Source organism: Salmo trutta, chromosome 24 (assembly GCF_901001165.1).
Source record: "Salmo trutta chromosome 24, fSalTru1.1, whole genome shotgun sequence".
In the NCBI taxonomy this organism is placed as follows: Eukaryota; Metazoa; Chordata; class Actinopteri; order Salmoniformes; family Salmonidae; genus Salmo; species Salmo trutta.
Genome location: NC_042980.1, coordinates 29,487,709 through 29,515,351, shown reverse-complemented (window position 1 = coordinate 29,515,351; position 27,643 = coordinate 29,487,709). Strand labels below are relative to the sequence as shown.

Genomic DNA, 27,643 nt, shown 5'->3' with positions numbered 1-27,643 from the left:
CCTCCCAGGTTCCCCTTGAGCCTGTGTAGGGATCAGATCTGTTACATTTTTTTACAGAAAAGTTGTTTGATTTAGCTTATTTTATTTATCGATTTTTGGGGTCGTTTTTTGGTAGTTTATTTCGTTTTTTGGGGATTCCTGTTTCCATCCCGCATAGTAGGTGGCGGGACGCACATTAAATTGTGTGATCGTCAATATACCATAGAGGAAGAAGATTAGCCCTACGTTCGTTGTGACGTATGTACGTTGGTTGAAGCGGAAATGAACTGAAGCTAAGTATTGGAGAGCATCAAAATATTGAAATCCTTTCGTTTTCAAATCGTACAGTAACCGTGCAATTTAAGAACACGTATCAGATATTCAGTTACACAGACTACCGATTTCGTTAACGATTGGGTACTTAAATTGCGTCGATCAAGATGGAGGTAAGTTTGGTCTAACGACAAGGAAGTGATTGTTTCATGTCTGGCTAGCTGCCATAGCTAACACTAGTGATGAGAACTTAATCGCCATTGTAATAAACTATATGCGATACTACTGCCTACTGAGCTGCTAACAATACTTTTTAGTTGTCATACATCTTGCCAAAATTACTGGTGTAGTTAGCTAGCTATTAAGGTCCGTGGCGAACGTTACAGTACAACTACCTAGTTGTTTCCTTATCCAGAAGTATTCACATGCTTCCATATCACCAGGCAAAGAAATCTAGCTATTTAGCTATTTAGCTAGATGAGTTTAGTTACGTGATACCTACTCCTCACTTATTTTAGTGTTTGCCTAAGCTGCAAAAGTGAGGTGTGTGTGTGTGTGTGTGTGTGTGTGTGTGTGTGTGTGTGTGTGTGTGTGTGTGTGTGTGTGTGTGTGTGTGTGGTTGGGGGGGGGGGGGGGTGGGGGGGGGGGTGTTCGAGAGCAGTGTCAAATCCGTGATGCATTGTAGTTCAATTATAACTGACTGATCTAGAAAATAATAATGAGTAGCTAGTAATGTATGATCAAATGTGATATGTAGATCATTCAGTTAGTTGGCAGTTGTCAACTACAATTCAGTCGAATATTGAACAAGGTGTGTGTATGTGTCATACCTGTATCCTGTTTTAGGTAATATTTCTTTCTCTACAACAGCAGGACACCAGCCCAGAGTCTGTGGCCTCACCTCCTCCAGGTGCCACCGCTAAGTCAAAGGTGCAGCACATAATGCTTTCTATGTCTTACCTCTTTGTCTTACTGTTACTTCTTTGACTTACACTTACCACTTTGTCTTACTGTTACCTCTTTGAAGTTGGACACGTTGTCCAAAGATGACCTCATCAAGTTTGCCAAGAAGCAGATGGCTGCCATACAGAAGATGAAGTCCAAATGTGCAGGTACATGATGCATCTGTCATACATTGTTTAAATCAAATCACATTTTATTGGTCACGTAGACATATTTAACAGATGTTATTGCGGGTGTAGCAAAATGCTTGTGTTCCTAGCTCCAACAGTGCAGTAGAATCTAACAATTCACAAATCTAAACGTAAAAGAATTGAGTAAAGAAATATATACATATTAGGACGAGCAATGTCGGAGTGGCATTGACTAAAATAATGTAGAATAGACTACAGTATATACAGTTGAAGTCGGAAGTTTACATACACCATAGCCAAATACATTTAAACTAAGTTTTTCACAATTCCGACATTTAATCCTAGTAAAAATTCCCTGTCTTAGGTCAGTTAGGATCACCACTTCATTTTAAGAATGTGAAATGTCAGAATAATAGTAGAGAGAATGATTTATTTCAGCTTTTATTTCTTTCATCACATTCCCAGTGGGTCAGAAGTTTGCATACACTCAATTAGTATTTGGTAGCATTGCCTTTAAATTGTTTAACTTGGGTCACATGTTTCGGGTAGCCTTCCACAAGCTTCCCACAATAAGTTTGGTGAATTTTGGCCCATTCCTCCTGACAGAGCTGGTGTAACTGAGTCAGGTTTGTAGGCCTCCTTGCTCACACACGCTTTTTCAGTTCTGCCCACAAATGTTCTATAGGATTGAGGTCAGGGCTTTGTGATGGCCACTCCAATACCTTTACTTTGTTGTCCTTTAGCCATTTTGCCACAACTTTGGAAGTATGCTTGGGGTCATTGTCCATTTGGAAGACCCATTTGCGACCAAGCTTTAACTTCCTGACTGATGTCTTGAGATGTTGCTTCAATATATCCACCTAATTTTCCTTCCACGTGATGCCATCTATTTTGTGAAGTGCACCAGTCCCTCCTGCAGCAAAGCACCCCCACAACATGATGCTGCCACCCCCGTGCTTCACGGTTGGGATGGTGTTCTTTGGCTTGCAAGCCTCCCCCTTTTTCCTCCAAACATAATGATGGTCATTATGGCCAAACAGTTCTATTTTTGTTTCATCAGACCAGAGGACATTTCTCCAAAAAGTATTATCTTTTTCCCCATGTGCAGTTGCAAGCCGTAGTATGGCTTTTTTTATGGTGGTTTTGGAGCAGTGTCTTCTTCTTTGCTGAGCGGCCTTCGGGTTGTGTCGATATAGGACTCGTTTTACTGTGGATGTAGATACTTGTGTACCTGTTTCCTACAGCATCTTCACAAGGTCCTTTTACTGTTGTTTTGGGAGTTATTTGCACTTTTTGCACCAAAGTACGTCCATCTCTAGGAGACAACATGTCTCCTTGCTGAGCGGTATGACGGCTGCGGTGTTTATACTTGCAGACTATTGTTTGTACAGATGAACATGGTACTTTTCTTTTCTTTATTTTTACTATTTTCTACATTGTAGAATAATAGTGAAGACATTGAAACTATGAAATAACACATGTAATCATGTAGTAACCAAAAAGGTGTTAAATGAATCAAAATATGTTTTATATTTGAGATTCTTCAAAGTAGCCACCCTTTGCCTTGATGACAGCTTTGCACATTCTGTGACAAGGTAGGGGGTATACAGAAGATAGACATATTTGGTAAAAAAAAAACATGTCCATATTATGGCAAGAACAGCTCAAATAAGCAAAGAGAAACAACACTCCATCATTACTTTAAGACATGAAGGTCAGTCAATATGGACAATGTCAAGAACTTTTAAAGTTTCTTCAACTGCAGTCGTAAAATCCATCAAGCGCTATGATGAAACTGGCTCTCATGAGGACCGCCACAGGAAAGGAAGACCCAGAGTTACCTCTGCTGCAGAGGATAAGTTCATTAGAGTTAACTGCACCTCAGATTGCCACCCAAATAAATGCTTCACAGAGTTCAAGTAACAGACACATCTAAACAGCAACTGTTCGAGGAGACTGCGTGAATCAGGCCTTAATGGTCGAATTGCTGCAAAGAAACCACTACTAAAGGACACCAATAAGAAGAAGAGACTTGCTTGGGCCAAGAAACAAAAGCATTGGAGTCCAAATGTGAGATTTTTGGTTCTAACCGCCGTGTCTTTGTGAGATGCAGAGTAGGTGAATGGATGATCTCCGCATGTGTGGTTCCCACCATGAAACATGGAGGAGGAGGTGTGATGGTGTGGGGGTGCTTTGCTGGTGACACTGTCTGTGATTTATTTAGAATTCAAGGCACACTTAACCAGCATGGCTACCACAGCATTCTGCAGTGATACGCCATCCCATCTGGTTTGCGCTTAGTTGGACTATCATTTGTTTTTCTATAGGACAATGACCCAAAACACACCTCCAGGATGTGTAAGGGCTATTTGACGAAGAAGGAGTGATGGAGTGCTGCATCAGATTACTTGGCCTCCACAATCACCCGACCTCAACCCAATTGAGATGGTTTGTGATGAGTTGGACCGCGGAGTGAAGGAAAAGCAGCCAACAAGTACTCTGCATATGTGGGAACTCCTTCAAGACTGTTGGAAAAGCATTCCAGGTGAAGCTGGTTGAGAGAATGCCAAGCGTGTGCAAAGCTGTCATCAAGGCAAAGGGTGGCTACTTTGAAGAATCTGACATTTAAAAAAATATATTTGTTTAACACATTTTTTGGTTACTACATTATTCCGTATGTGTTATTTCATAGTTTGCATGTCTTCACTATTATTCTACAATGTAGAAAATAGTAAAAATAAAGAAAACCCTTGAATGAGTAGGTGTGTCCAAACTTTTGACTGGTAGTGTATATTGGGCAGCAGCCTCCATGGTGCAGGGTTGAGTATCTGGGTGGTAGCCGGCTAGTGATGGCTATTTAACAGTCTGATGAACTTGAGATAGAAGCTGTTTTTCATTCTCTCTGTCCGAGCTTTGATGCACCTGTACTGACTTCACCTTCTGGATGATAGTGGGTTGAACGGGCTGTGGTTCGTGTGGTTGATGTCCTTGATGATTGTTTTGGCCTTCCTGTGACATTGGGTGCTGTAGGTGTCCTGGAGGGCAGGCAGTGTGCCCCCAGTGATGCGTTGGGCAGACCGTACCACCCTCTGGAGAGCCCTGCGGTTGCAGGCGGGGTTGTTGCTGTACCTGGCGGTGGGGCAGTTGCTGTACCTGGCGGTGATACAGCCTGACAGGATGCTCTCAATTGTGCATCTGTAAAAGTTTCTGAGGGTCTTAGGTGCCAAGCCAAATTTCTTCAGCCTCTTGAGGTTGAAGAGGCGCTGTTGCGCTTTCTTCACCAGACTGTCCGTGTGGGTAGACCATTTCAGATCATCAGTGACTTGTACGACCAGGAACTTGAAGCTTTCCACCTTCTCTACTGCGGTCTCGTCGATGTGGATAGGGGCGTGCTCCTCCCTCTGCTGTTTCCTGAAGTCCACTATCAGCTCCTTCGTTTTGTTGAGGGAGAGTTTATTTTCTTGGCACGACTCTGCCAGTGCCCTCACCTCCTCCTTGTAGGTTGGCTCCTCATTGTTGGTAATCAGGCCTACTACTGTTGTGTCATCTGCAAACTTGATGATTGAGTTGGAGGTGTGCTTGGACATGCAGTCATGGGTGAACATGGAGTACAGGAGGGGGCTGAGCACTCACCCTTGTGGGGCCCCTGTGTTGAGGATCAGCGAAGTGAAGGTATTGTTTCCTACCTTCACCACCTGGGGGTGGCCCGTCAGGATGTCCAGGGCCCAGTTGCAGAGGGTGGGGTTCAGACCCAGTGCCCAGAGCTGGATCTGAACCCATAGTCTTCAACACTATGGTGTTGAAGACTGAGTTATAGTCAATGAACAGCATTCTGACGTAGGTTTTCCTCATGTCTAGATGGGATAGGGCAGTGTGCAGTACGATGGCGATTGCATCGTCTGTGGATCTATTGGGGCGGTAAGCCAATTGAAGTGGATCTTGGGTGTCAGGTAAGGTGGAGGTGATATGATCCTTAACTAGCCTCTCAAAGCACTTCAAATCAAAGTTTATTTGTCACGTGCGCCGAAGTGAAATGCTTACTTACAGGCTCTAACCAATAGTGCAAAAAAGGTATTAGGTGAACAATGGGTAGGTAAAGAAATAAGACAACAGTAAAAAGACAGGCTATATACAGGCTATAAAAGTAGCGAGGCTACATATATACAGTTAGTCAGGCTGATTTGAGGTAGTATGTAGATATGGTTAAAGTGACTGCATATATGATGAACGGAGAGCAGCGGTAGCGTAAAAGAGGGGGTGGTGGGTGGTGGGACACAATGCAGATAGCCCGGTTTGCCAATGTGCGGGAGCACTGGTTGGTCGGGCCAATTGAGGTAGTATGTGCATGAATGTATAGTTAAAGTGACTATGCATATAAGATAAACCGAGAGTAGAAGCAGCGTAAAAAGAGGGGTTGGTGGGGGTGATGATGACAGAAGTGAGTGCTACGGGGCGATAGTCATTTAGTTCAGTAACCTTTGCTTTCTTGGGTACAGGAACAGTGGTGGACATCCTGAAACAAGTGGGGACAGTTGTAAAAACACTCCAGCCAGCTAGCCTGCACATGCTCTGAGGACGTGTCTAGGGATGTCGTCTGGGCCGGCAGCCTTGCTAATGTTAACATGCTTAAATGTCTTACTCACATCAGCCACGGCGAATGAGAGCCCACAGTCCTTGGGGGCGTACTGTGTCGGTGGCACTGTGTTGTCCTCAAAACAGGCGAAGAAGGTGTTTAGCTTGTCTGGCAGCAAGACGTTGGTGTCCGCGGCGCAGCTGGTTTTCCCTTTGTAGTCCGTGATTGTAGACCCTGCCACATATGTCTCGTGTCTGAGCCGTTGAATTGCGACTCCACTTTCTCTCAGTACTGACGTTTTGCCTGTTTGATTGCCTTATGGAGGGAATGAATACATTGTCAGTTTTCAACCATTTTCCCAGCCACCTTACCATGGGTAAATGCGGTGGTTTGCGCTTTCAGTTTTGTGCGAACGCTGCCATCTATCCACGGTTTACCATTCAATGTTGTGATCGTTGATAATATTAATACAGTAGCTGGTTGGATTTCCTTTTCTAATTATTGTTGTCCTTTCTGTTTCTCAATAAAAAAAATACAGATTTGGAAAAGGAGGTTGATAACCTCAAATCTCAGCCAAAAGGCAATTCAGGTGACTCCATCATACAGGTTTGTGGTCTTAAAATCTTACATGAGAAAATGTATAATCCTATGCTGCTGAAGTGCTTTGGAAGTGTAAAGGTGTTCTGTTCATTTCTATTTTATTCTTGAGTGTTTGTTAGTAATGTGTTTTCCATTCTGTTCTACTAGGAGCTGACCGAGAGGATGAGTGCCTTGCTGCTGGAAAAGGCTGAGACCCAGCAGAGTGCGGTGTTGCTGCGGAAGGAGAATGAGAAGATCAAGCACCGGGAACAGGTGAACTATAGCAGACCATGGCATCTGTCTGTGTAGGCCAGACCAGTAGTCACCTACCCTGGCCCTTGATAACTACAGGGTGTTTAGCCTTTTGTTCCAGTCCAGTTGTAACTTTGTGTTTTCTGTTGAATATGACAAGGATGCAGTAGGGAAACTGACCACCCTGCTGGGAGAGTTGGACCAGGCCAAGGAAGACCACCAGCAGAAAATTGCAGCCTTGGAGAAGAGCCTAGACTCATCCCAAACCAAACACAAAGAAGAAGTCGAATTCTTCCAGAGGCTTCTGAGGAAGAAAGAAGAGAATGACAGAGAGAAAGAGAGTGAAAGAGAGAAAGAAAAGCAGAGAGAAAGGGAACACTCAAACGAGAGTGTAGAAGCCGTTAGCCGCAGCCTGGAGTCTGAGATCCTGAGTCTGCAGACGGAGCTAGCTGCAGCCTTGGAGCGAAGTGCCCAGGTGGCTTCAGCGCTGCAAGAAGACCACCAGAGGGCGCTGACAGAGGTTAATTCAAAAGTAGTGTGTGAAAAATGTCACAAAAGAAAAACCCTTACACTGTTGTAAGCTGATAGTTGATGAAGACCACCTGCTTTAAATGTTGCAATAAAGTGTGTGTGTGTGTGTGTGTGTGTGTGTGTTTCTTTTCCTTTCCTTTCAGGCCCAGCGGGAAGTAGAGAACCTGAGAGAGGATTTGGCTCAGCATAGTGTGCAACATGAAGAGGAGCTGAGAGCTCTGGAAGAGGACTTTAAGATGGAGAGAGAGAGACTGCTACTCCTCCAAGAGGAGCTCAGTGAGCAGCTGGCTCTCAAAGACAGGTGGGGCCTAGTGCTACACATTGGTGATGGACGAGCTAATTCATACAATGTACAGTAAAATGCTTTGAGCAACTAGAAAAAGTGCTTTATTAATCCAATCTTCTTCCTTTTGTTATGACAGCTTCCTGCAGGATGTGCAGGAAGAAGAGGAGGAGTCTAGTGGCCGCAGCTCAGGGATAGCCAGGATGTTGGAGCTGTCTGGTTTAAGTCAGATTGATGCCAGTGATGGAGAGACAGAGAGCGGACAGCTACGATCCGCCCTGGAGGACCAGCAATCCCAGAATACCATGCTGCAAGACGAGTTGACCTTCCTGGGCAATGTGAAGACTGAACTGGGGGCGGAGCTTGAGAGGGTGAGGGAGGAGTTTCAGACGGAGAAGGAGGAACTACAGTTTAAAATCGAAGAGTTGCTGATGACCCGGGAGGTTGCGACCCCTGACCTAAGTATGACCCCTAACCGTGATCTTCTGAGCCCGGAAACCCCTAACCGTGACCTTCAGGAGGCTCAAGCTTTCACTCAGCTCCAGCAGAGCGGCCCACAGAGAGACCCAGTGGACGGCCTACCTGCCAGCCCAGCTTGCCCCTCCAGCCCCAGACAGAGCCTGTCCAGCCCTGTCCCTGGTGCCACCCACCAGAGCCTGACCCTGCAAGAACAGCAGGGTCAGGCTCAGGAGCTGAGGTCCCAGTGTGAGTCCCTAGACAGGAGCCAGGCGGTGGCTGAGTACGAACACACCAGAGACATCCTGAGAGGCCTGGAGACTGAGCTAGGTCAGAGGACCGGGGACTTCACCAGACAGTATGAAGCTATGAAGGAACAGGCGGCTTCTGCAGTCCAGGAGCTACAGGAGAGCGTCAGAGGGCTTACTGAGGAGCGAGATGGTCTGGTGGAGAGGGTGAGAGGGTTGGATGAAGACAGAGAGAGCCTGCTGGAGAAGGTCCAGGGTCTAGAGAAGAGGCTGGAGAGCTTCTTGGAGCAGACACAGGCAGCCGAGGGGCTGAAGGAGCAGCTGCAGACGTCTATGGAGGAGAAGACTGCGTTAGCCCTCAAGCTAAAGGACTCAGTAGAGGCGCAGACAGTGTTAGCCTCTGAGCTAAAGGCATCTCTTGAGGTGCAGACAGTGTTAGCTGTAGAGCTAAGGGCTTCAGTGGAGGATCTGAGCAAGCAGAACGGGGAGATCCTCTCTCAGCTACAGATGAAGGAGAGTGCTGTTCAGGAGTTAGAGGAGACAGTCAATGTGTTGAGCACAGCGAGAGACAGAACACTATCAGCACTGCAGGACAGAGAGATGGAGGTGATGAGGCTGTGGGGGGAAAGAGAGAGGGAGGTGGAGGAGAGTCAAGGCCAAAGAGAGGAGGTGGCTGAGCTACATGCTCATATAGAGGAGTTAGAGAAGGAAAGGAGCCTGCTGAAGAGTAATCTAGAGGAGGTGCAGAGGGAGAGGTCTGAGAATGTGCAGGGGAGCCCAGGGGAAGAGGTGGAGGAGCTGCAGGCTCGTATAGAGGAGCTGGAGAAGGAGAGGAGCCTGCTGAAGAGTAATCTGGGGGAGGTGGTGGGAGATACTGAAGCTCTACAGAAAGACCTGAGGGAGATGAAACTGGCCAATGAGAAGATGAGAACAGAGAACCAAGAACTACTGACACAGATCAGCCAGGCTACAGAGACACTGGCAGACAGAGAGAGGGAGGAAAAGGAGGGAAGAGAGACGGAGAGAGAGGAGGAGGAAGAACAGGCGGAGAAGGAGAGGAGAGAGCTGCAACAGCAGCTAACAGAGAAGGACACAGTGATATCTCTGCTGAGAAGTGAGATGGCTGGCTTACAGGTAAGTACTTCTTCTGGCTTCTTTCCTTCAAAACATCTACACACCATCTAAAGGACATAAAGGGATTGTTTTTTTCCCAAGCCATGGTTTGTCAAAGTGACTGCTGTGGTATTTTTCATTAGTTCTACAGATTTCCCTTCTCTTCTTTTCCCCTCCCTCTCTCTCTCTTCCCCCCCACCAGTCTACAGCCCCGTCTCCTGTCTCAGAGGAGAACACAGCCAATGAGTTCACTGAGAAAATCGGTACGTTCCTAATTACTACTGTCCAGTGTAGAACAGAACAGGAAACTCAGTGTAATAATACTATGACAGATGAGCAATACAAAACATGTAATTATTGTTTGTTTTGAGATCTGCCTAGATGTTTATTAAGCTCATTTAAGAATGACAGATACAAAGTGCCAATCATTGAGGGATACTGATTCCTCCAATGATCTGTGTGTGATGATGTCTCATCCCTCCATCTCAGCCCTGCTGGAGAAGGAAAGCAAAGAGAAGGATGAGAGGATGAATAAGCTCAAGGTGGTGGCTGTGAAAGCCAGGAAGGAGCTGGACACCAGCAGGAAAGCGGCTGTGTCTCTGAAGGAGGAAGTGGAGGTGTTGAAGGCTGAGAGAGAGAGAGTGACCAGCTCAATGAAAGACATCATCCATGGAGCAGAGGGATACAAGGTATTACTCACCCCTGACCCCTAGCCCTGACCCCTCACTACATCCCCACCTTATACGGAATGAACAACACAGAAATCAATAGTGAATTGCTTATTTAGCCGGTGGTACAAATCTGTTTTATTGCAAAAAACACTTGAAGAGATGATGAGGAAAATAACAGTAGCTTTTCCCCTAATGCTCTAGCTTTCTGGCCATAGCTGCTAAGTGTGTCTGTTCAGCAGAGAGCTTTCTGTTTGTGTTTCAGTTAGTATAATGCACAACAGCCACATTAAATGGGATCAGACGGTTGGCTTTATGAATTAGCTCTGGAAGCCATTAGAGATCAAATCACTCTGCTGTGTTTAATGGGAGTTTTGTTCTACACCTGAATGGATAACCGAAAACAACTTCTGGACATCAGAACAGCGATTACTTACCGCGGACTGGAAGTCCGACGAGAAGGATATCCTGCTTTCACTGGATCGGGCCCAGATCCATGCCTTTTGCGTCAAGAAAAGATGCAGGAAAAGGGGCCGCAAATCGGGCAGCCTTCTGAGAATCCGTAGGGGAGTGAGTAAACTCCCACTGCCATCCGTTCTTCTTGCTAACGTGCAATCATTGGAAAATATAATTGATGACCTACGATTAAGATTATCCTACCAACGGGACAAAAACTGTAACATCTTGTGTTTCACCGAGACGTGGCTGAACGACGATACGGACAATGTAGAGCTAGCAGGATTTTCCATGCACCGGCAGAACAGAGACGCTCCCTCTGGTAAGACGAGGGGTGGAGGTGTGTGTCTATTTGTCAATAACAGCTGGTGCGCGATGTCTAATATTAAAGAAGTCTCGAGGTATTGCTAGCCTGAGGTAGAGTACCTTATGATAAGATGTAGACCACACTATCTACCAAGAGAGTTCTCATCTATATTATTCGTAGCTGTCTGTTTACTACCATGAAGCTGGCACTAAGACCACACTAAACCAACTCTATATAAGGCCATAAGCAAAGAAGAAAATGCTCAATCAGAAGCGGTGCTCCTAGTGGCCAGGGACTTTAATGCAGGCAAACTTAAATCGGTTTTACCAAATTTTTACCAGCATGTCACATGTGCAACCAGAGAAGAAAAAGTCATTGACCACCTTTACTCCACACACAGCAATGCATACAAAGCTCTCCCCCGCCCTCCATTTGGCTAATCTGAACAGAATTATATTCTCCTGATTCCTGCTTACAAGCAAAAACTAAAGCAGGAAGTACCAGCGACTCGCTCAATATGGAAGTGGTCAGATGACGCGGATGCTACACTACAGGACTGTTTTGCTAGCACAGACTGGAATATGTTCCGGGATTCATCCAATGGCATTGAGGAGTATACCACCTCAGTCATCGGCTTCATCAATAAATCCATTGACGACGTCGTTCTCACAGTGACTGTACGTACATATCCCAACCAGAAGCCATGGATTACAGGCAACATCTGCATCGAGCTAAAGGCTAGAGCTGACTCTTTCAAGGAGCGGGAGACTAATCCGGATGCTTATAAGAAATCCCGCTATGCCCTCGGATGAACCATCAAACAAGCAAAGTGTCAATAGAGGATCAAGATTGAATCCTACTACACCGGCTCTGACGCTCGTCGGATGTGGCAGGACTTGAAAACCATTACGGACTACAAAGGGAAACACAGACTCGAGCTTCCCAGTGACGCGAGCCTACCAGATGAGCGAAATGCCTTTTATGCTCGCTTTGAGGCAAACAACACTGAAGCATGCACGAGCGCACCAGCTGTTCTGGATGACTGTGTGATAACGCTCTCGGTAGCCAATGTGAACAAAAACCTTTAAACAGGTCAACATTCACATAGCCGCTGGGCCAGACGGATTACCAGGACGTGTACTCAAAGCATGCGCAGACCAACTATCAAGTGTCTTCACTGACATCTTCAACCGCTCCCTGACCGAGTCTGTAATGCCTACATGTTTTAAGCAGACCACCATAGCCCCTGTGCCCAAGGAAACGAAGGTAGCCTGCCTAAATTATTACAGCCCTGTGGCACTCACGTCGGTAGCCATGAAGTGCTTTGAAAGGCTGGTCATGGCTCACATCAACAGCATCCTCCCGGATACCCTAGACCACTCCAATTCGCATATCGCTCCAACAGATCCACAGATGACGCAAACTCAATCGCACTCCACACTGCCCTTTCCCACCTGCACAAAAGGAACACCTACGTGAGAATGCTGTTCATTGACTACAGCTCAGTGTTCAACACCATAGTGCCCACGAAGCTCATCACTAAGTTAAGGACTCTGGGACTAAACACCTCCCTCTGCAACTGGATCCTGGACTTCCTGCCTGGCCGCCCCCCACGTGGTAAGAGTAGGCAACAACACGTCTGCCACACTGATCCTTAACACTGGGCTCCCTCAGGGGTCTGTACTTAGTCCCTCCTGTATTTCCTGTTCACCCACGACTGTGTGGCCAAACACGACTCCAACACCATCATTAAGTTTGCTGACGACACAACAGTGCCTGATCACTGACAACGTTGAGGCAGCCTATAGGAGGAGGTCAGAGAACTGGCAGTGTGATGCCAGGACAACAACCTCTCCCTCAATGTGAGCAAGACAAAGGAGCTGATCGTGGACTGCAGAAAAAGGCGGGCCGAACAGGCCCCCATTAACATCGACGGGGCTGTAGTGGAGCGGGTCGAGAGTTTCAAGTTCCTTGGTGTCCACATCACCAATTAACTATTATGGTCCAAACACACCAAAACAGTCAAAGAGGGCACAACAAAAAATTTTCCCCCTCAGGAGATCGAAGAGATTTGGCATGGGTCCCCAGATCCTCAAAAGGTTCTACAGCTGCACCATTGAGTGCATCCTGACCGGTTGCATCACCGCCTGGTATGGCAACTGCTCGGCATCTGACCGTAAGGCACTACAGAGGGTAACGTGTACGGCCCAGTACATCACTGGGGCCAAACTTCCTGACATCCCAGGACCTATATACTAGGCGGTGTCAGAGGAAAGCCCATAAAATTGTCAGAGACTCCAGTCACCCAAGTTATAGACTGTTTTCTCTGTTACCGCACGGCAAGCGGTACCGGAGCGCCAAGTCTAGGACCAAAAGGCTCCTCAACAGCTTCTAACCCAAGCCATAAAATCGCCACTGGACAATTTGCATTGATCCCCCTCCCTCCCTTTTGTACACTGCTGCTACTCGCTGTTTGTTTGTTACCTATGCATAGTCACTTCACCCCCCACCTGCATGTACAGATTACCTCAACTAGCCCGTACCCCTGCGCACTGACTCGGTACCGGTGCCCCCTGTATATAGCCTCGTTATTCTTATTGTGTTACTTTTTATTATTACCTTTTATTTTAGCCTACTTGGTAAATATTTTCTTAACTCTTCTTGAACTGCACTGTTGGTTAAGGGCTTGTAGGTAAGCATTTCACGGTAAAGTCTGCACTTGTTGTGTTCGGCGCATGTGACAAATAAAGTTTGAATACCCAGTCACTGTAGAACAGGCAGCTTGATATATGCGCTGGTGTTAATATGCATTATAAACTGGGTGGTTCGAGCCCTGAATGCTGATTGGCTGCATGCAGTGGTATATCAGATCCTATATATTGAGAGAACATGTATTTTTAATGTTCTAATTACGTTTGTAACCAGTTTATAATAGCAATAAGGCACCTCTGGGGTTTGTGGTATATGGCCAATATACCACGGCTAAGGGCTGTATCTAGGCACTCCGTGTTGCGTCGTGCATAAAAACATACCATACCACCTCGTGCCTTATTGCTTAATTAAGCTGCACATCGCCTATTCAATAGTGAATGGATTTAATACTAAGTGTGTGTGTTACAGAACTTGCAGCTGGACTACGACAGGCAGACAGAGCAGCTGGATAAGGAGAGAGAGACGGTGGAGGGAGCTGAGAAACAGATTACCGAGCTGACCAAACAACTAAACACCGCAGTACAACAGGTAACACAAACACACTACAGTCTCACACACAAACCATGCTCAGAAGTCATCCAGCATGCTCAACCAAACTGACAATTTCCCCCTCAGTCCAAATACAAACTGTCCGTTAGTTCATTATTTTCATTCTTCCCTCTTCTTGTGATTATAGTTTTCTCTTCCTAATTGTCTGTTTCTTGTGAAGTAACGGAGTGTGTGTAAATGAACCAGTGGCTGGTTCCATCTGCTGTTGTGGCGGTGTCAGTCTACTGAGACAGATGCTGGTCTTGGCTGTGTGAGCTGAGAGCTCCCCTGGGACAGTACAGACTGGAAATACAGACAGAGAAACTCATAACACTATCTGAGACATCCCTGGATGTCTTTATGTTAGATATGTTTACCTGATGTGATGTTATTGTTGAAGTGTATTCTGTATCCCTGGCTGGCTGATTGGCCAGGGGGACTGGTGTTTGCCAGGAACTCATGAGTGAAGTTTGATTGTGTGTGTGTTCTGTGTCCAGCATGAACAGCTGTGGTCGGAGAGAGAGGACCTGATGACCGAGTTGGAGACTCTGAGGAATACGGTGAGACAGATGGAAGGACAGACAGCAGAGCTACACAGACAGACAGACACCCTGTACAGAGACCTGCAGGCTGAGAGACTACTGAAGGAACAGAAGACTAAGGTGTGTGTGTGTGTGAGAGAGAGAACTATTTTAGTTCAATGCACTGATTGTAAGTCGCTCTGGATAAGAGCGTCTGCTAAATTACCTAAATGTGTGTACACGTTTTACTATTCTTCTGAGTACCAGAAGTCCTCACAAGAATTGTAAAGTAACAAAAATTCAGAGAAGTGAGGACATTTTTTCCCAGTCATCGCTTCTAAAAAAGCTATTTTAGACTTAAGGGTTATGTTTAAGGTTAGGGAAAATAGGATTTGGAATTTGGAATCAGTTGTTGGTCCCCAAAAAGTTCTCACAAGTATAACCGTGTTTTGTGTCTCCAGGAGCTGTCGTCGTTGCAGAAGGAGGGAGAGGAGTTGACAGTTCAGCTCCGCAGACAGAAGCAGCAGTCTCAGCAGACAACACAGGAGCTGGAGCAGCTACGCAAGGTACACAATACCCCACGCACGCGCACACACACACACACACATCAAGGTACACAATACCCCACACGCACACACATCAAACATCAAGGTACACAGTACCCCACACACACACACACACACACACACACACATCAAACATCAAGGTACACAATACCCCACGCACACACACACATCAAACATCAAGGTACACAATACCCCACGCACACACACACATCAAACATCAAGGTACACAATACCCCACGCACGCGCACACACACACACACACATCAAGGTACACAATACCCCACACGCACACACATCAAACATCAAGGTACACAGTACCCCCCACACACACACACACACACACACATCAAACATCAAGGTACACAATACCCCACGCACACACACACATCAAACATCAAGGTACACAATACCCCACGCACACACACACATCAAACATCAAGGTACACAATACCCCACACACACTCATCAAACATCAAGGTACACAATACCCCACACACACACATCAAACATCAAGGTACACAATACCCCACACACACATCAAACATCAAGGTACACAATACCCCACACACACACACATCAAACATCAAGTGACACAATACCCCACGCACACACACATCAAACATGGCAAGGCCACTTAAATAAAGAGGTGGTAAAGCCCTTACTTATAACCTTCACTGGGAGTTGTGTGTCGTGGTGTTGTGTGTCGTGATGTGTGTCGCGTTGCCTCTAGTCCTAAAAAACAACACTCAGAATCTAGCAGGATGTCAAAGTAACATTTTACCCTCAAGCACTGGAAGCTGCTTTTCCATAACTCATACTAAGATATGTGTAGAAATGGGATTCAGTGTGTTTATATGTTACAGTGTGTATCTGTTGTGAATGTGTGTGTTTTATTCTTCCAGGAGGCCCAGCAGAGCACGTTGTTGGACATGGAGATGGCAGACTATGAACGCCTGGTCAAAGAACTCAACACCAAACTGTCAGAGAAAGACGTGTGTGTGGAGGAGCTGAAAACACAGATACACACACACACACAGAAAGAAGACACACTCAACCAGGAGATCGGTACCCACAAACACTGATCCCTACCATTTGCCCCACTGACATACTTTCCTTACAGCCAACCCACTAACGAAAGCACCAAATCTTTTTTTTTTATTTTGTACCTTTTTTATTTAACTAGGCATGTCAGTTAAGAACAAATTATTATTTACAATGACAGCCAAACCCTCCCCTAACCCGGACGAAGCTGGGCCAATTGTGTGCCGTCCTATGGGACTCCCGATCACGGCTGGTTGTGATACAGCCTGGGATCGAACCCGGGTCTGTAGTGACGCCTCTAGCACTGCATGCCTTAGACCGCTGCGCCACTCAAGGAACCCCTAACAATCTAAGTTTACTGCAAATCAAAAGCCTATACGTCTCTATAATGTGTTTCATTCATTATAACAATGGTCTTTCTACTGTTTTCCATTCTTCTAACCTGTTTCTGTGTGTTCTCCCAGAGGTTCTGAAGTCCCAGCTGGACCAGGGGGAGGATAAGAGCTCCAAGATGAAACAGCTGCTGGTGAAAACCAAGAAAGACCTGGCTGATGCCAAGAGACAGGTCAGACCTGAGGGACCTGATTACCTGGAGGACAGAGAAGGTCCCAGTGGACCTCTTCCTACATCACTACTACTAGTCAAATGAGTGTTTACAGTGTTCTGTAATACATTGGAGTTGGGGTTTCCTTGAATGTGTAGTGTCTGTGCTCGTAAGTAGTGTATTAATAAGTGTGTGTGTGTGTGTGCAGGAAGCCATTCAGATGATGACGCTGGCCTCTCTGAAGGGAGAGCTGGAGGCACATCAACAGCAACTGGAGAACAACAAGGTAAGATGGCAGCTCCTGAAACCATTCAGAAAGACTTAATCTGTTGTGAATGTATTGTAATGTTTTTAAAATTGTATAATTTCCTTAATTTTACTGGACCCCAGGAAGAGTAGCTGCTGCCTTGGCAGCATCTAATGGGGATCTATAATAAATACAAATAGACATCTGAGCCTGCAACAAGAATGTACTTTCAATGTAACACCCTCTGTCAGAAAGGGGGGATGGATGAGTATATACTGTGTCACAATGTTATCTGTCCCTAAGTGTTGTATCCGTTATCAGTGGCTCTTGTGTTCCTGTATAGATCCAGTGCTGTGACCTGACTGCGGAGCGCCACAGACTGCAGGAGCAGCTGAGGACTCTGACTGAACAACAGCAGAGAACAAGCAGCTCCCTGCAACAGAGACTGACCACACTACAGCAGGAGGCCAACACTGCCAAGGTAGGTACGCGCACACACACACACACACACACACACACACACACACACATCATCCAGTTCTCTCCTCCCTCTCTCATCTTATTTTATCTCTCTGCCTTCCCTTTCTCTCTTCTCCGTTCCTCTACCCTAAACCCCATCTCTCTCTCATTCTCCCTCACCTTCTCTCTCTTCTCTCCCAACCCATCTCTCTCCTACGCACTCCCTCTCCTTTCCCCTCTCCCTCTTCCAACCTCTGTCTGCACCTATGTCTCTCTCTTTCTCTCTCTCTCTCCATCCCCTCTCTCAGCTCAGGCAGTAGAAATATCGCTATGGATTTCTCATCAGTTAAGTGTTAGTGTGCAGCTTTGCTAAATGGTTGAAACCAAACATTTTATTCTGGGGGTGTGTCCCTGGGGTCTAGTGGGTGATGATGAATGGTACAGTCTGGCTCCACGTTAGAGGAAGTGCTCCTGGGTTTCCTACCTCAGGGACATACACACTGACACTGTTCTATTCATTACAATACCGATACACTGGCACACAATACACCATCATATTAATTTACTGCTGGTCTGCAGAAACACAACTATATGCAGTTCAGGGTGAAAATAGAGATGTAATATGAAAACCGCTACCACGCAATATGTGCTTCTAATATGTGTGCTTACAAATAGTTTGTTTGGCTTTTAATTAAGTAAAACATGGATTAATGTGTGATGTGAATGTTATTTCCAGGCTGAGCTGTCATCTGTCACTGCTGAGTTTGACAGCTATAAGGTCAGAGTTTACAACGTCCTCAAACAACAGAAGAACAAAACCTCAGCACAGAGTGATGGAGACGCCACTAAACAGGAGAGGTATAGCTACAGATACTGTGTGTGTGTGTGTGTGTGTGTGTGGTGTGTGTGTGTGTGTGTGTGTGTGTGTGTGTGTGTGTGTGTGATATGATGATAATGTGTGTGTGTGTGTGACAGAGAGCAGATGGAGTCCATGGTGGACCAGTATAAAGCCAAGCTGCAGGACAGTCAGCAGAGTCTGGCGGTAAGCACTGCAGAACTACAACAGCTCCAGATGGAACACGACACACTGCTGGAACGACACAACAAGATACTGCAGGAGACCATCGCTAAAGAGGCCGAACTCAGAGAGAGGTACGGGTTTATGTGTGCCTGAACACTTGTATTACCTCTCAGAGCTAATAGGTTTTATCTCAGTCTGTTAACATTCAAGTCCACAGTAACAGCCTTAATCTGTTTCCCCCTCTCTCCTTTATTTCATACTCCCTCCCTCCTCTCTTCCCCTTCCCCCCCAGACTCATGTCTCTCCAGGCTGAGATTATGTCACTGCGGACAGAGCATGCTCAGACGGTGGGTCAGCTAACCTCGCAGGCCGTGGACCAGCGCTCAGGTTTCAGGGAGCAGATCCGCCACCTTCAGGATGAACACAGAACTACAGTAGAGACCCTGCAGAACCAGATGACCAGGCTGGAGAACCAACTGTTTACACTGCAGAAACAGACCAGTAAGACGGGAGGGAGAGGAGAGGAGAGAACAGGATTGGGTTGAGAGACGGAAAGAGGAGAGTGGGGTTTTGGAAAGGAGAGGAGAGGGGGTAAGTTTGGGTTAAAGAGGGAGAGTGGGAGATGGATGAAGGCCAGGGGAAAGGTAGAGCAGGGGTTGTGAGGTAATTGACCGTTAATTAACATGAACACGTTTGGCATCTCCAGACCTCCACACATTCAAGCTGCTGAGGTGTGCCTTTGGAACAAATCCATTTAATATACACCATCACAATTAATCCATTATTTATTTCAATCAGGTCTAAAGAAACATGATATGAAGAAAATGTATTTCAGAACAACAGAATATGAATATGTTATCTGGCTATGCTCCATGTTATAGGCTGTAGGATTGTACATTTAGCTGACAAGACATGCTGATAAGTCCCGTGCCATTATTTTATATTATGATTTTATAGTAAGAAGAATATAATTGAACTTGCGCATATGATGTGGCTATATTGAGATTAAAAGTGATCACTTGAAACAGGCCCTATGTGCTAGATTTAGAGTTATTTGGCAACTTTAGTTGTTAATGATACAAACCTTAGAATGTCTTAGAAATCCAAACATATGGGCTGCATGGTGCGACTATATGCTATTGATGATTTGAGAAAGTAGCAAAAGAAAACTTCAGACTCTGTTCCTTTCCTCAGACTGAACAGCTGTTCTCTCAAGTGATTTTTACCCCTCAGACTATTCTCAATTCAATCTTGTCTTTACTAATATGTAACATTTGTTTCGATTTAAAATGGCCCATTATCAAATAGTCAGGAACAGGGGCCGAGGAAAAATACATGTCATCTGTATGCACTGGAATAGGGAATGGAGGCAGCACGCTTTCCCACAGTCCGTTTTGTAGGCTACTTCGGTTTTATAGCTGCTTAATATGAGCAGCTGAGAAATAAATACAACAACACTTACTTCACTCCACACATCAACCACTGTTTGAGGAGTAGGAGTATGCTCTCACTGCTATTCCATGGAACATCTGTACGCAGTGGGCTCTCCAGCCTTGTTCCTGCAGCTACCCAGTGCTTACTTTGGGAAACCAAGTGAAATCTGTTCAGGAACATTGATAGTAACATGTTTTCGCAACTATAAGCCTATGCATGTGCTCTAATATGCATATGGATGTTCTGAATGAATCATCCCCTTAGAAAGCGCTGTCCATTTCGTTTATGCTGTTTCAACCTGCCGTGGAACTTCTTTCTTCAAATTGATCATCACAGTGAGGTCAGTTTTAAAAGTATAATGGACTGTTTTGATTGTTTGTGATTTTCGATTGTATTTGCACTGTACTTAAGTGACTACAAATGCAGTTATGCATGTAATGCATGCACCTGTCTCGGGAACAGGGGCATGATTTTTTTTTTTTAACAAAAAATAAAACGTCATCTGTGCACTTAAATAGCAACTGGAGGACGCTTTTCCCGAGGTTCATTTTCATGCCAGCCATGTAGGCTATACTCCTGTTGTAAAGTGAAGCATTGTGCTTAATATTAAGAAAGTTGATAAATAAATATAGTAAGCTGATGGGATGCTCCTCTTTTTAATAGAGGCCATCAAAACTGTTTTTTTATCAAGCAAATCCATAGCCTATAGAAATGTTGCGCAACATGAGCTCATGGGCTCTCGTGAAGTGTTTGATTAGATTTTCAAATACATTTAGAGTGCCTATTACCAGGCAGTTAGCAAGTTTGGTAGGCTTCTAATGACCGTCAGCAGCATCAGAGCTTGGAGAAGCCTAATTACCATGACTAAATGGTCACGTAGAATTTGACTGCCGTCATGATTCGTGACCGCCGGTGTGGCGCTAATACGGTCACTGTAACAGCCCTAGTTGTGAGTTGAGTATGAGAGAGCAGAGCTGATAGCGATAATATATCACCTCCCATACACCTGCTCTCTGGAGCCACTTAGAGTTAACACACACACTCTCTCTTTGTCTCGCTCTCTCCCCCTCCCTCCCTCCCTACACCTCCCTCGGTCTCTGTCTTTTCATCTTACTCGTTCAGTGTTGTAGTGCAGCTGTGGAGAGATGGGACACACTTCATCTCAACAGCCTAGCCAGGTGTTAGTTAGTGTAAAGGGTACAGAGAGCCCATCCAGCCTTAACCAGCTCTGCTCTGCCCGCCCCTCTGGGTGGCACTAGCACACTGGCATCTGGAGAACCTGGTCATTAGTGCCACCCTAACACACAGAGTTGGGCCAAGCAGTACTTCTGGAGACAGCAGGGCTGGATCCCTTCCTATAGTCATAAAAAGCTTCCTCTCCTTGTCTCTCTTCCTTCATCTGAACTGTAAAATGTTCTAGATTTGATTGAATCTCAAAGTGCAAATTATAGTCAAAAGGTTCCAGAGACTGTGTGTGTGTGGACACATTTTACTATACTTGTGAGTACCAGAAGTCCTCACCAGAAAAGTAAACCAACTAAAATTCAAAGAAGTGAGGACATTTTGCCGGTCCTGACTTGTAAAAAGGCTATTTTAAGTTTAGGGAAAATACAATTTTTAATGGGAATCAATTGTTGGTCCCCAAAAAGTCCTAACAAGTATAGTAAGACAAGGCTGTGTGTGTGTTCTCTAGGGTGTGAAGGGCAAGGTAGGCTGCATTTGGTTCTACCCACAGGTTTCTCATGCTCTGTCCATCAATCAGACACCGTCTGCCCACGGGCACCTGCCATTTCTCTGCCTCTGTCTCTCTTTCACACACACTCAAACACACCTACCTGTGAAATCTGCTCTTTTTCAGCACGTTTTTTTTGTCTGTTAATAAATGTATCCCCAGGTCTTCTCCGCTTCTGGATTTCACAATTGTGAAATAGGGAATGAAATTGTTGCTCGCTGCCCAGCATGACTGTATGATATGTGTTGTCTCCCTCCAGGTCCAGCTCCAGTCCAGACCAGTCGTAAGTCAGCGGTGGACCGCCGGCCCGTGGAACAGGGGGGAATGGGGGGGCTGGTCCTCGGTGATCTCCAGTCCATGGCTAGAGAGGAGGGGGAGGGCATGGAGACCTCCGAGACAGAGTCCCTGTCATCAACATACCTACCCTCACTGGAGCAACTACTCACCTCCCCAGACCCCAAACAGGGTACGTGTGTATACATGCATATCTCCAAAGGCTACGGAGGTGTTGGATTGATTCCCACAAGGGATACTTTTGTTTTACATACTGTGAACTGTGTCTTCGAATACAACTGTCTGCTAAAGGACCATTTTCTTTGTGTGATTGGTTGCAGAGCCATTTGTGTGGCAGGTGGAGCCGACTAAAGAGGAGTTGAATCAGAAGTTGACCACAGCTACACGCAGTATGGAACACATGAACAGTCTACTGCATGAGACCGAGGCTACCAACGCTGTTCTGATGGAACAGGTCAATGTATGTATACACACACACAGTACTGATGAAACAGATATGTTCTCTTTCACAGACTCTCTCCCACTTAGTGGCAATTTTAAAATGTAAATCTTGGTGGGGCAAAAGAAAAATAATGTGGGATGCATGCCAGCAAAGCCCCTACACAACACTAAACAATACATTAATTGCACTATAACGGTAACAAACGGTGCCGACAAACTTAGGGCCTACATAAAGCTGTCCCAACAGCAGAGTCCCAACAGCAGTCCCATGAATCATGATGACGTCCGTGATCTTCAGGTCGTAGCTCTAGAAAGGAGGCTCATGTTCCGAATTTTCAATTCCGAGTTGAATGAAAGTTCAAAACGTATTTTCCCAGTCGTAGCTCATTTTTCCCGAGTTCCCAGTTGTCTTGAACTCAGATTTTGCAGTTCTGTGTTAAGTTGCTTTGAGCGCGGCACATCATGCTTCATTGACAGCATGGCCGATGTTGAATGTTTATCATTTTAAACATGGAAAAAATACCCTTAATCTTATACTTTGGACCACACAGCCACTCCACTGAATAGCAGGCTAATGATTCATTTGCAATGCTTGCAGTTAGCCTCACTGATTCCTTCCAAACCACTCATTGTTGAATTTGCGATTTCCAACTTGTTGTGTAATGTTTATGTCCAATGGCCGATGAGCACTGATACGTTTTATCTAAAATTTCTCTTCATTATTTCTCTTCATATGACAAGTATTAAAAAGGATTTGCCAGTAGATTGTCGACTTGATTCATGATGATGACTGCTAGCTAAGACTTAAGATGTTGACATGATCAGGGCAATCAACGCTACTGTAGATATAATGTGATTTGACGTCATTTTATCTGTGGCCAATGACCTTGATCCTTCTCGGATGGACACTTCTAATGTAACTCTATGGCAGCACCCAATTTTCTAGTTCTACTTAGCGGTGACGTAGTGTCCCCATGAGTGACAGAACACTGAGCCAATCACTGCTCAAATAAGGCTCAATACGTATTTTCTGCTGGCTTGCACCACCACCACAGAAAGCACTGAGCTAGGCTGAAACACCTGTATTTGGAGCTGCTTTACTCAAAACAAAAAAGAGACCATGTTTGTATGCGGCTTTATTAACTCAACTATATATATATATATATATATATATATATATATATATATATATGTGTATATATATATGTATATTTTAACATTGTTTGCAAACTGATATGTGACACACATTAATGCCAAAATAATATGCAAAACATTGTTCCTAAAAATGTGGGGCTCAAAACAGGTGGTGCTCTGCCCCACCTGCCCTGAATGACGGGTCGCCACTGCTTACATATACAGTGCTCACACATTCATACTTGTTTCTTTGTGTACTTGTTCGTTCTTCTGTAGCTGTTGAAGTCTGAAGTGCGTCGTCTGGAACGTAACCATGAGAGAGAGAAGAGTGTAGCCAACCTGGAGTATCTGAAGAATGTCCTTTTACAGTTCATCTTCCTGCAGTCAGGCAGCGAGAGACAGGCTCTACTCCCCGTCATACACACCATGTTACAACTCAGCCCTGAGGAGAAGAATAAACTGGCTGCTATCGCAATGGGTGGGTACACACACACACTATATATATACATACATACATACATACATACACACACACACACACACACACACCCATTGATTTCTCAGTGTTAGTAGTAAGGTCAGTGAAATTGCAGAGATATCGTCAACATTCTATGTAGGTCAACACTGGAATGTACAGTTGAAGTCGGAAGTTTACATACACTTAGGTTGGAATCATTAAAACTCGTTTTTCAACCACTCCACACATTTCTTGTTAACAAACTATAGTTTTGGCAAGTCGGTTAGGACATTTACTTTGTGCATGACACAAGTCATTTTTCCAACAAATGATTTACAGACAGATTATTTCACTTATTCACTGTATCACAATTCCAGTGGGTTAGAAGTTTACATGCGCTAAGTTGACTGTGCCTTTAAACAGCTTGGAAAATACCAGAAAATGATGTCATGGCTTTAGAAGCTTCTGATAGGCTAACTGACATCATTTGAGTCAATTGGAGGTGTACCTGTGGATGTATTTCAAGGCCTACCTTCAAACTCAGTGCCTCTTTGCTTGACATCATGGGAAAATCAAAAGAAATCAGCCAAGACCTCAAAAAAAAATTGTAGACAAGTCTGGTTCATCTTTGGGAGCAAACGCCTGAAGGTACCACGTTCATCTGTGCAAACAATAGTACGTAAGTATAAACACCATGGGACCACGCAGCCGTCATACCGCTCAGGAAGGAGACGTGTTCTGTCTCCTAGAGATGAACGTACTTTGGTGCGAAAAGTGTAAATCAATCCCAGAACAACATCACAGGCCCTTGTGAAGATGCTGGAGGAAACTGGTACAAAAGTATCTATCCACAGTAAAACGAGTCCTATATCGACATAACCTGAAAGGCCGCTCAGCAAGGAAGAAGACACTGCTCCAAAACCGCCATAAAAAAGCCAGACTACGGTTTGCAACTGCACATGGGGACAAAGATCATACTTTTTGGAGAAATGTCCTCTGGTCTGATGAAACAAAAATAGAACTGTTTGGCCATAATGACCATCATTATGTTTGGAGGAAAAATGGGGAGGTTTGCAACCCGAAGAACACCATCCCAACCGTGAAGCATGGGGGTGGCAGCATCATGTTGTGGGGCTGCTTTGCTGCAGGAGGGACTGGTGCACTTCACAAAATAGATGGCATTATGAAGGAGGATGAAGGTAAATTAGGTGGATATATTGAAGCAACATCTCAAGACATCAGTCAGGAAGTTAAAGCTTGGTTGCAAATGGGTCTTCCAAATCGACAATGACCCCAAGCATACTTCCAAAGTTGTGGCAAATGGATTAAGGACAACAAAGTCAAGTTATTGGAGTGGTCATCACAAAGCCCTGACCTCAATCCTATAGAACATTTGTGGGCAGAACTGAAAAGCTTGTGCGAGCAAGGAGGCCTACACACCTGACTCAGTTACACCAGCTCTGTCAGGAGGAATGGACCGAAATTCACCCAATTTATTGTGGGAAGCTTGTGGAAGGCTACCCGAAACGTTTGACCCAAGTTAAACAATTTGAAGGCAATGCTACCAAATACTAATTGAGTGTATGTAAACTTCTAATCCACTGGGAATGTGATGAAAGAAATAAAAGCTGAAATAAATCATTCTCTCTGTTATTATTCTGACATTTCACATTCTTAATATAAAGTTGTGATCCTAACTGACCTAAGACAGGACATTTTTACTGGGATTAAATGTCAGGATTTGTGAAAAACTGAGTTCAGATGTATTTGGCTAAGGTGTATGTAAACTTCCGACTTCAACTGTATACTAAATACTGTGTTGATACTGCAGTGTCCTCCCTGTATTCTAACCCGGTCTCTTTCTGCTGCAGGTGAGGAGGAGGTGGGAGGAGCTAGAGGCTCAGGATGGACCTCCTACCTACACAGTTGGTCAGGCATCAGATGAACACACACATCAACCAATGTCCTCTTTCTACCTGCCTTCACTTTCATCTGGTCCATATGTCTGATCAACTGAGTTATTAAAAAGTCTTAATATATTGATGATCATCCATCTACTTGAAAAAAAGCCAGTAGTCAGCAATGCAAGCCAGTCTTCTTTTTTTTTAGCTGATGGTACGTTACTGAACCATTCATGGTGGGTTAATTCACCAATACCTCAGTCATTACTGGGATTATTTTTATAAAATAGATTTTGTTGCTTGTAACAATCAAATCCTAGCAACACTTAAGTATAACAACAATTCATGAAGTGAACTATGACTGTTGTTACAGATTTGACCATCTGTTTTCATTGCTCACTCATTATAGGTCTGATACAGGGCAGCAGGTAGCCTAGCAGTTAAAAGGCGCTGTATGGTCAATCCGACATCTACATTTGCCATGCAGCATTTATGGTGATATGGCCTCTGCAGAAGTCAGGGCATTCATTCTTGTGCTTCGCGGAGCAGCAGAGCTGTTGTGAAGGAAGTTGTCAATGAAGTGAGTTTGTGTTTATACAAGACCTACCGTCAACCAATTATGTCAATGCGGAGCTATACGGAGCCTTCCACTTTGTTAATACATTTGGGAGGCGCACGGAAATGTAGTACGAGCTGTTTGGCCTTTTCATGCCTCCGGAGGCTCCGCAATTGCATCACACCCTACATACGGAGCCTTTGGATCAAGCACAAATTTGCTTTAAGAGTGTTGGGCCAGTAACCAAAAGGTCGGTGGTTCGAATCCCCGAGCCGACTAGGTGAAGAATCTGTTGAGTTATTAAAGGCACTTAATTCGAATTGCTCCTGTAAGTCGCTCTGGATATGAGTGTCTGCTAAATGATAAACACATATGTGATGAATTGACAATATTCACATGTTCAAATTCACACCTATTTAATTTATTTTGATGTATCAATATTAGATACCTAAGGATGGTCTGGTAATATGTAGGTACATAATCTGCAATTGGGAACAACTTAAATATATGTAAATATACACTGAGTGTACAAAACATTAAGAACACCTTCCTAATATTGAGTTAGACCATTTTTTGCCCACAGAACAGCCTCAATTCGTAGGGGCATGGACTCTACAAGGGATGCTGGTCCATGTTGACTTTAATGCTTCACACAGTTGTGTCAAGTTGGCTGGATGTCCTTTGGGTAGTGGACCATTCTTGATACTCACGGCAAACTTGAGTCTGAAAAATAACAGCAGCGTTGCAGTTCTTGACACACTCAAACCGGTGCGCCTGGCACCTACTACAATAACCCGTTCAAAAGCTCTTAAATATTTTGTCTTGCCCATTCACCCTCTGAATGGCACACATACACAATCCATGTCTCAAGGCTTAAAAATCCTTCTTTAACATGTCTCTTCCCCTTCATCTACACTGATTGAAATGGATTTAACAAGTGACATCAATAAGAGATCATAGCTTTCACCTGGATTCACCTGGTCAGTCTGTCATGGAAAGAGCAGGTTTTCCCAATGTTTTGTACTCTGTCTATATAGTAATTACTATGTATTTACTGTGTTTTTACAATGTGGGGCTGTGTCTTTTCCAACTTAACCAAACATGCAGAAATGGTTTTGGATATCAGTGGTTGGGTAAAATACCAGTCTCTGCTTTGCTCTGTAGTCATATGGGAGTGCTTTATATCTGAAATTGCACCCTATTTCCCATATATTGGGAATAAGGGGGCAAATCTGAACTGGCA

The 27,643-nt window shown here is 44.8% G+C and overlaps 1 protein-coding gene across 2 annotated transcripts; it reads left to right on the top strand.

Annotated features, from left to right (window-relative positions):
* The first annotated feature begins 229 nt into the window (after window positions 1-229).
* Window positions 230-26,720, top strand: LOC115161063 (GRIP and coiled-coil domain-containing protein 2). 2 transcript variants are annotated; one of them, XM_029711773.1, is made up of 24 exons: window positions 230-425; window positions 1,123-1,182; window positions 1,280-1,364; window positions 6,458-6,525; window positions 6,667-6,771; window positions 6,911-7,270; window positions 7,425-7,582; window positions 7,704-9,402; window positions 9,584-9,644; window positions 9,871-10,070; window positions 13,933-14,052; window positions 14,550-14,714; window positions 15,035-15,139; window positions 16,042-16,204; window positions 16,645-16,745; window positions 16,933-17,010; window positions 17,315-17,452; window positions 18,167-18,288; window positions 18,406-18,582; window positions 18,744-18,952; window positions 21,877-22,083; window positions 22,232-22,371; window positions 23,763-23,964; window positions 25,815-26,720. In XM_029711773.1, the coding sequence occupies exons 1-24, from the start codon at window positions 420-422 to the stop codon at window positions 25,886-25,888; spliced, it is 4,803 nt and encodes a 1,600-aa protein (XP_029567633.1). In that variant the 5' UTR covers window positions 230-419; the 3' UTR covers window positions 25,889-26,720. The 2 variants fall into 2 exon arrangements, with proteins under 2 accessions (XP_029567633.1, XP_029567634.1); XM_029711774.1 differs by lacking the exons at window positions 230-425; window positions 1,123-1,182; window positions 1,280-1,364 and adding an exon at window positions 5,269-5,296.
* Window positions 26,721-27,643: the final 923 nt, after the last annotated feature.